The sequence below is a fragment of the Jatropha curcas genome, chromosome 5 (genome assembly GCF_041381405.1).
Source record: "Jatropha curcas cultivar XTBG-Jc1 chromosome 5, XTBG_Jcur_1.0, whole genome shotgun sequence".
Taxonomy (NCBI): Eukaryota; Viridiplantae; Streptophyta; class Magnoliopsida; order Malpighiales; family Euphorbiaceae; genus Jatropha; species Jatropha curcas.
The window spans coordinates 8,841,260-8,850,754 of record NC_143155.1 but is presented as its reverse complement, the minus strand read 5'-3'; the positions used below and the strand labels follow the sequence as shown (position 1 = coordinate 8,850,754).

The 9,495-nt window shown below is 36.9% G+C and overlaps 1 protein-coding gene across 1 annotated transcript; it reads left to right on the top strand.

Moving 5' to 3' along the window:
- Positions 1-5,191: 5,191 nt before the first annotated feature.
- LOC105645360 (uncharacterized) lies at positions 5,192-5,794 on the top strand. The gene has a single exon (XM_012230933.1). The coding sequence runs from the start codon at positions 5,192-5,194 to the stop codon at positions 5,792-5,794; it is 603 nt and encodes a 200-aa protein (XP_012086323.1).
- The last annotated feature ends 3,701 nt before the right edge of the window (positions 5,795-9,495 follow it).

Sequence of the window (9,495 nt, the reverse complement as noted above, 5' to 3'; positions counted from 1 at the left end):
ACTCGTCCAAGGTGACGCTTTTTTAGATCGAGCTGTTCAAAGAATGCACTCGTCCAAAGCGACGCATTTTTAGATTATGTCGTTCAAAGAATGCACATGTCCAAAGTGATGCTCGTCCAAAGTGACGCATCTCAAACCAAGCCATTCCAAGAACGCACTTGTCGAAAGTGATGCATTTCAGTATCAAGACGTTCGAAGAAAGCACTCATCCAAAGTGACGCCCATCCAAATCGACGCTTTTCATAATAAAGCCCCTAAAATGACGAATTCCTTCGCAAAAGATGTAAACCACCATATAACTTAATTCTTCTGTCAAACCCCACCGAAATGGCACTCTACATCGGCAAAGCCATCAAAATGGTGCATTTCTTATATCTAAGCTGTTCAAAGAATACAACTTAGTCTAAAGAATGTTCGCCCTATCTCAATAAGACATCGCAAACTTACAACCTTCAAGTAAGTATTTCTTACTTACGCATCTACTTTACACTTTGACGACATCTTACCTGAAAAGCAAAATATCATCAAAGTGGGTGCAAACTGTAGACGCTCAAAGTTTGCCCCTAAAGGACTCAATGATGATAACCTTTTTTTTTTTTTTATAGAAAATGGGATCGAGACATCCGATCGCTCTGATTCTCAAACCGATGGTCCACGTCTAAGAAATTCAAGTTGTTTGGTTGTTTTCACTTTTTCGAGTTTCCAAGGGTTTCTCTGCGAAACCGGATTTGGGAAGCACCTCGGGTTCAGCCGGCGCGCATCCTGATGTGCTGCCTCATTTAGCGTGCCACCATGATCGATTTGATAGCAATGGGCCCAGGCTGATTTGAGGGCCCATTAGTGGCTCTTGCCTCATAAGCCCTAGATAAGACCCACCTCATCTTCCCATTTGCCTATAAATAGGACAAGTGTTTCAGAGATGAGGGGAGGTTTTTGATTGTTAAGGGGAAACTATTGCATTTTTACTACTTAATCTTTAATCTAAGTTAAAACTTGTGTTGCTAACTTAGATCTTGAAGTTTATTCATTGATTTAACTTTGTGATTAAAGACCCATAAACAAACTCACTTAACTTAAACTCGGATTGTGCATCCAAGACCAAAACTTTTGTGTTTCTTGATTCATTTTCCCTAAAATCTTTGGATTTTCTTCAAAACAAGGTAACTCTTGAGAGTCCTAACCTTTTCTTCATCTTTTTTTCGCTTTAGTGTATTTAAAACACCTCCTTTGCATTGGTTGTGAGAGAAATTTGGGATCAACCAAAAGCTTCTAACTATGTCAAAAGTGGCACACGCCACTGATACGATGCAAATACTTATATATTTTTACACAAAACCACCCTAAATTAACCAATAAAATGGCTATATTTGTGCACTTATTTTAGAAAATTATTAAAATTAGAGTTTTATGAAAAGAGGAACCTCAAAAATTAAAAAAGATGTATTCTTCATAAAATCTGTGGAAATATTGACAATTGGACCTGAAAAAGGCCAATTTTAGAGCTAATATTACAAGCCCAAATTTAGGTTAATTTGTGGAGAAAAGAAGCCCACAAACCAGGCCAGAAGGTGAAAAAAAAGTCCAAGATCAATAAAAACATACACTTAGGCTATTGCCTAAGGCATGAAGAAGATGGAGAATGAAGTTAAGCTATCGGCTAAGCCAAGAAGAGGAAGCTAGGAGACCGCCTATGTGCACTAGGCGATCTCCTATGCCCAAACCTACTTTCAAGCGATCTCCTAAGGCCAACTTGTCTCCCAGGCGAACTCCTAAGACTGTCTCACCCCCTTGGCGACCTCCTATAGCCAAGAGACCATTCAAGTGATCTCTTAAGGTGTTAGGCGATCTCCTGTGGTTAGGCTTGCACTCAGGCTATCTTTTATGGGTGAAACACTACTCCAAGTGGTCTCCTATGGATGCTAGGCGATCTCCTACGTATCAAAGCCAAATCAAGTGATCGTCTACACTAGTTCTAAGGCTAAAAGTCCCCATTAATTGAACGACAGCTCATGCTTAGTTATAATCTGATTGGACACGGCCCACTGCCCAACTTGCTAAATTATGGAGAGAAGAGTAGCCTCCAAGCATCTGAGTTTTATAAATAGCAACATAAATCAACAGAGAAAGGGGCTGGCAGAAAAACAGAAAGTAGTATATCACTCTGTAAATATTTAGCATAGTTTCATGTTCATAATCTCAGAGGTCAGGAGAGGAAGGTTGTGCAACAATATCTCAGACTCAACAGAAGCCATACCTGATCCATGGTTCTCCTCTATTATTATCTGTTATCTTTATGTTCTTTATTTTATTATCATTTTTATAAAGAACAACCTTTCTGTAACTCTGTTCTTTTTCCCTTAATAAAAAATATGGATTGCTATTTGGTTGTTTACATAGTTTTATTTGAAATGAGTGAGTAAACCAGCCATTCTGGGATGGATTAATATCTATTACCTTCGGAATGTTGGGCGGCTTTATTAAAAATTGAATCATCTATAATGTGATATAGATTTCTGGTTCAATTTATGCAAGACAAACACTTATAAAATAAAAGCCAGATCCCTTTATTTACTTGACATTAGGTAGGCGAGCGAAGGATCGAAAGATGAAGTTTAAGCACCTGAACCACACAAATTGAACATTGGTTTTACATCTAGAAATAGAATAAAGCTAGTGTTAAAAGGGGGAAGCTTATTACATATGCAACGTACGAAAGACGTCATACGATTGTTATAGTTGACTACCTCGAAAGAGGAGATAACTAACTAGAATACTCTATTCTTTAGAAAATATATCACCGGGACTTACTTCGCTGCCGCCCACTTCCGGATGGTAATGGATCAATCCATCAACATAATACTTTCTCATTTTTAAATTCAAAAAGAAAAAAAAAATATATTTCTAACTACTAACTTCTAACCGCTAACCTCTAACTATTAACCGGTAACTTTTATTTTAAGTTATTTAACTTTTTTTAATTTTTGCTCTTTACTTTACTGCACTTTAATTTCTTGCAATTTACTTTATCGCATTTTACTTTTTCACAGCTTTATTTTATTTAATTTCCAATCATTTATTTTTCTACTATTTAAATTTCTATTATTTTAATTTACGCATAACTCATCCCTCTTATTGATTCTGCGTTATAATTAAGTATTCAAAAAATTCTAGTCCTCAAACGTTTCAATCCTTGTAGATACGATATTTTATATACTACTTGTACAACCCGTTAATACTTGTGGTATAATCTTGTCACCCGTTATTAGCTGTCTTGGCGCAGTTGGATCAAGTTTTTGATGCCGTTACCGAGGATTTGCAATGTGATTGATATTAGAAAATTTTGAAAAACAATTAATCAGACAATTTTATTTATCTGTGATTTATTTTTTCTTTTATTTTTATTTTTATTTTTCAGTAATTTTCTTTTCTTCTATATATATATATATATATATATATATATATATATATATATATATATATATATATATATAATATTTAAATACACACACACACACACACACACACACAATATATTAAAAAGTAAAATATATACATATATATATCTATGGGCTAACCTTTTATGGTCAAATCGAGAAGCGTTCATGTTGTGCCTCTAGATCAAGGAATAGAATGAATAACATGAACTCTATAGAGAATCAACAAAAGGCGCCAGAGGAGAGATAAAAGTCCCATCCAGACTAGGTACCGAAGTGCCGAAACCCCGCAATTCGAGCCAAAAGAGGTAGAGAAAATAGAATCTGAATCAGAAGAGTTAGACAATTCAGAACCGATCATGGTTGAGGAAATAATTTTATGGGATTTGAATATTCCAAATCCCGGAGATATCCAAACTGCTGTAGTCAGACCACCTATTGCTGTAAACAACTTTGAGCTCAAACCAGCATTGATCTCAATGGTTCAACAATCTCAATTTTTTGGTTTGCCGAGTGAAGATCTGAATGTTGACTAAGCAATACTCATTGAAAATTAGCGACACTTTGAAGATTAATGGAGCCAGTGATGATACCATTCGAATGAGATTATTTTCTTTCTCTTTGAGGGATAGAGCCATACTTTGGTTACACTCTATGCCCCCTAGTTCATTCACCACTTGGGAGGAGTTAAGCCTAGCGTTCTTACAAAAATACTTCCCACCAAATAGAACCTTAAAGATGAGAAGCGAAATAGTCACGTTTCGGATGAAAGAAGATGAGACTCTTTACGAAGCTTGAGAAAGATTTAGATCTTCAGCGATAATGCCCACACCATGGGTATGACAGACCATTCTTAATTCAACTATTCTTCAATGGTGCGACATCTTCAATGAGAAACACTCTATATGTAGTCGTCGGAGGATCCTTCCTAAAAAAAGAGTCAATGAAGCTTACAACCTATTAGAGGAAATGGCCGCTAGCAGTTACAGATGGAATGAAGAAGGAACAATTAAGAAAGTAGCCAATATACTCGATGTTGACGAACTCACATTTCTATCCGCAAAATTTGATGCTTTGTCTAGGAAACTAGATAAGCTAAATGTGAGTGCAGTTAGAGCAATTCAACTCGAACATAAAATCTATACTGAGGTAGGGCACGCATTTGCAGAAAATCACTATGAAAATCTCATGGTACACGAATTGGTCTTGGAGCAAGCCAACTATGCCCAAAACAACTACGCCCATGATCCTAGACGAAACCAATTTCCTAACTCCTATAACTCAGATTTCAAGAATTGTCCATATCTATCTACTAACCAAAACTTTAAACACCACCACTTGGATACCCTTCGAGATAAAACCAGAATTCATTACAACAACAGTTCACTCCAGTCGGACAAAAACCAAAATTAATACTCTAGCTCTATCTCAACCCTAGAAGCCACTCTATAGAGCTTTACAAGAATAAAAGCAAGCTAATTATGGTTTCAAGGATATGTTTGGAAAAATAAATGCAAGAATTGATCAACTTTCGACTCATGAATTTTATAGAGAATCAAATAGCGCAGCAGGTAAGCTCCTCAAGAAGCAAAGCCTATGGTAAGCTTCCAAGCCAACCAGAACCAAATCCAAAGGAGTAATGCAATGCTATTTACCTTAAAAGTGGATAGCAGAGCCAAAGAGAGCAATGCAATAAGGGGAGAAATCAAAACAAGAAGAATCAGAAAGCAAAAGGCATGATGAAGGAGTAAAAGAAGATGAGGAAACTAGAAAAAAGACAAGAAGAAGATATTCAAAGGAGAATAAGAGCATTTGAGAGGAAAGCCATTCCATTTCCCCAAAGACTCCGACAGAAAAATCTAGACAATCAGTTAGTAAAATTCCTAGAGATGCTTAAACAACTGTATGTCAACATTCCATTCTTTGATATCATGACTCAGATGCCTACCTATGCCAAATTTTTGAAAGAAATTTTGATGAAGAAACGGAAGATGGAAGAGTCGGAAACATTGGCACTTATAGAGGATTACAGTGCAATGATCCAAAATAAGCTGCCACCAAAAATGAAAGATCTAGGTAGTTTCTCTATTCCATGTGAAGTTGGAGCAGTAAAGATCAACAAAGCCTTTTGTGATCTCAAAGCCAGTGTTAACCTAATGCCGTTATCTATCTTCGATGGACTCAATATTGGAGAGCTCAAACCAACCCTTATTGTCCTACAACTAGCCGATCGTTTTATCAAATATCCAAGTAGAATTATAGAAGATGGCCTAGTCAAAGTTGGCAAATTCTATATCCCAGTGGATTTCGTGGTACTAGAGATGGAAGATGATGCAGAAACGCCCATCCTTTTAGGCTGACCTTTCATAGCAATTGCTGGAGCTCTTATAAACATCAAGGAACATAGATTCACGTTGAAGGTAGGAGAAGATGAAATAGTCTTCAACCTACTTGATATGATGAAGCAGCCAACGTAAAATACAAAATGTTTTAGAGTTCACGTCGTAGACGAGATTTCAAGGGAAATAATTAGCAAGGAAATCTATAAGGATCCCTTCGAAAAGTTCATTCCAATTATTTACAATGATGAAGAGGAAGATCATAAGCAGATAAAAATAGACCCTCCACCCGATGATTCATCAACAGTAGATCCAAACACGACATGGACTGCAGAGATCATACAAAAGGTAGAATTGAAACCCTTACCTAAGGAACTCAGGTATGCATTTCTCGATCCTGATAATACTTACCCTGTGATAATCAATTCTTCTTTAAATGCTGATCAAGAAGAAAAATTGTTGCATCTGCTTAAACAATATAGGAATATCCTAGGGTATAGTATTAAAGATATAAAAGGTATAAGTTCATCGATTTGCATGCATAGAATTTTATTTGAAGATGGATTTAAACCTTCAATTGAGCCACAAAGAAAACTGAACCCAAATCTTAAAGTAGTTAAAAAGGAAATAACTAAGCTGTTAGACTAAGGTATCATTTACCTTATTTTCGACAGTCAATTGGTCAGTCCAATTCATATAGTGCCTAAAAAGGAAGGAATCACTGTAGTTAAAAGAGAAGATGACACAACCCTAACCACTAGAGTTATGATCGATTGGTGAATGTACATTGATTAAAGAAAATTAAATAAAGCCACCCGAATGGATCATTTTCCTTTATCTTTTATTGATCAAATTTTAGAAAGACTAGCTGGTAATTCTTGTTTCATTTTGTTGATGGATTTTTTGAATTTTATGAAATTCATATTCACCCTCAAGATCAAGAAAAGACCACATTTACTTGTTCCTATAGTACTTATGCACTTAGACGCATGCCATTTGGATTATGTAATGCACCTGCTACCTTTTAAAGATGTATGATGGCTATTTTTCAGATTTTCTTAAAGAATGCATGGAAGTTTTTATGGATGATTTTTCTATTTATGGCTTAACATTCGAAGCTTGTTTAGAAATTCTAGCTAAGGTCTAGAAACGATATGAAGAGACCAACCTTGTGCTAAATTGGGAAAAGTTCCATTTTATGGTATAAGAAGGAGTTATTCTCGGACACATCATTTCAAAAAAAGGCATAGAAGTTGATCGAGCCAAAATGGAGGTGATAGAAAATCTACCACCACCGTCATCTGTAAAAGATATCAGAAGCTTTTTAGGACGTGATGGATTTTATCAAAGATTCATTAAGGATTTCTCAAAAATATCAATGCCATTGTGCCATCTTTTAGGTAAAGATGCTCCTTTTCTTTTTGACGATAACTGTATGAACTCCTTTTGCAGGTTAAAGAAAGCACTAATATCTACACTAATGATCTCGCCACTAGACTGGTCACTTCATTTTGAATTGATGTGTGATACAAGTGATGTAGTCATTGGAGCTGTACTTGGGCAAAGGAAAGATAAGAAAGCATACGCCATCTACTGTGCATGCCGGACGCTGGACGAGACACAGGCCAATTACACCACAACAGAAAAAGAGTTCTCATTATAGTATGGGCTTTGGATAAATTCATAAACTACCTATTTGAATCCAAAGTTACCATATATACAGACCATGCGCAAATACTTAATTGAGAAGAAAGATGCAAAGCTGAGATTGATTAGATGGGTCCTATTGCTACAACAATTCAACTATGAAATTAAAGACAAGAAGGGATCAACAAATGTTATAGTAGACCATCTATCCAGAATCAAAAAAGAAGAAGATATCGGAGATGACCTTTTGGTGGTTATTGATGATTCATTTTCAAGAGAGCAAATCTTTGCTATCCAACAAATAAGAGCATCATGGTTCCCAGACTACGCCAACTATTTAGCAAGCAAAATAATTGCTCATGACCTCACTTTTGAACAAGAAGATGCTTTCTCAGAGAGTTGAGGAATATTATTGGTACAACAACTGCTTTACAAGAGATGCACAGACGGAATTGTCCGTAGATGTCTACAAGAAGACGAAGTGCTTCACACTATCTTTGAGTGCCATTATTCACGATACGGAGAACACTTCGGCACTACAAAAATAGCTGCAAAGGTCTTACAGGTTGGATTCTTCAAGCCTAATCTTTTTAAAGATGTGAAGTAATTCATCACCACCTACGACAGATGCCAAAGAATGGGGAATATATCCAGACGAAATGAGATAACACAAAAAAAAAGCATTCAAGAAGTAGAATTATTCGATGTTTGGGGCATTGACTTCATGGGACCTTTCCCACCATCATTCAATAACAGATACATTCTACTTGCAGTAGACTATGTATTTAAATGGGTTGAAGCAATAGTAGCACCGAGAAATGACTCAAAGGTGGTTATCAAATTTTTGAAGAAGCATATCCTCACTAGATTCGGTACACCTAGAGCTCTCATCAGTGATGGAGGATCACACTTCTGAAACCGACCTTTGGAGATTTTGCTGAAAAGATATGAAATCACTCACCATATTACTACTCCTTATCATCCTCAGATAAAAAGAGGAAGCTAGGAGACTAGCTATGAGCACCAGGCGATCTCCTATGACCAAACCTACATTCAAGTGATCTCCTAAGGCCAAATTATCTCCCAAGCGATCTCCTAAGACCGTCTCACCCCCCAGGTGACCTCCTATAGCTAATAGACCAATCAAGCGATCTCTTTTAAGGTGTTAGGCGATCTCCTATGGTCAGGTTTGCACTCAGGCGATCCCTTATGGGTGAAACACTACTCCAAGCGGTCTCTTATGGATGCTAGGTGACCTCCTATGTACCAAAGCCAAATCAAGCAATCGCCTACACCAGTTCTAAGGCTAAAAGTCCCCATTCATTGAACAACAGCTCATGCTTAGCTGTAATCCGATTGGACGCAGCCTACTTGCTCTACACGCCCCACTTGCCAAATCGCGTAGAGAAGAGTAGCTTCCAAGAATTTGAGTTCTATAAATAGTAGCATAAATCAATAGAGAAAAGGTGTAGACGCTTGAATTTTACCCCAAAAAGGTTCAATGATGATACACCATTTTTTTCATAAAATTGGATCGGGGTTCCAAATCACCATGGTTTTTGGATCGATGGTCCATGGCTAAGAATACCGATGTGTTTAACCATTTTTACTTTTTTAGGTTACAGGGGTTTTGCGACAAAATTAGGCCTGGGAAGCACGTCCACCTAGCATACTTCCCGGTGAACTGCCTCATTTTATGTGCCACCCGGTCTGAGTTTGTAATAGTGGGCCCGATCCTATTGTGGGGCTCGAAAGTGGCATTTTTGCCACATCAGCCCTAAAATGGGGTCACCCACCCTTATTTGCCTATAAATATGCATTGGGGTGTGTTAAAAAGTGGGATTCTTTTGAAAACAAAGGGAAATTCTTGCATTTTGAAAATTCAACCAAAGAAATCAAAAGGCAACTTGTGTTAAACCTTGGATTTGAGTTGAGAACTTATTGTTAATCAATAAAAAACCCCCTATAGACAATCTAGAATCCTAAAAACATAAACTATAATCTCGAATCTCAGATTTTTGGATCAAGGACTAAGTGTTGGGTTTCCCTTCATCCATTTTTGAGCAAATCATTAA

What these genes read in the sequence shown, in the direction of transcription:
- LOC105645360 (XM_012230933.1), top strand. Translation starts at nt 5,192, where the DNA reads ATGAGGAAACTAGAAAAAAGACAAGAAGAAGATATTCAAAGGAGAATA.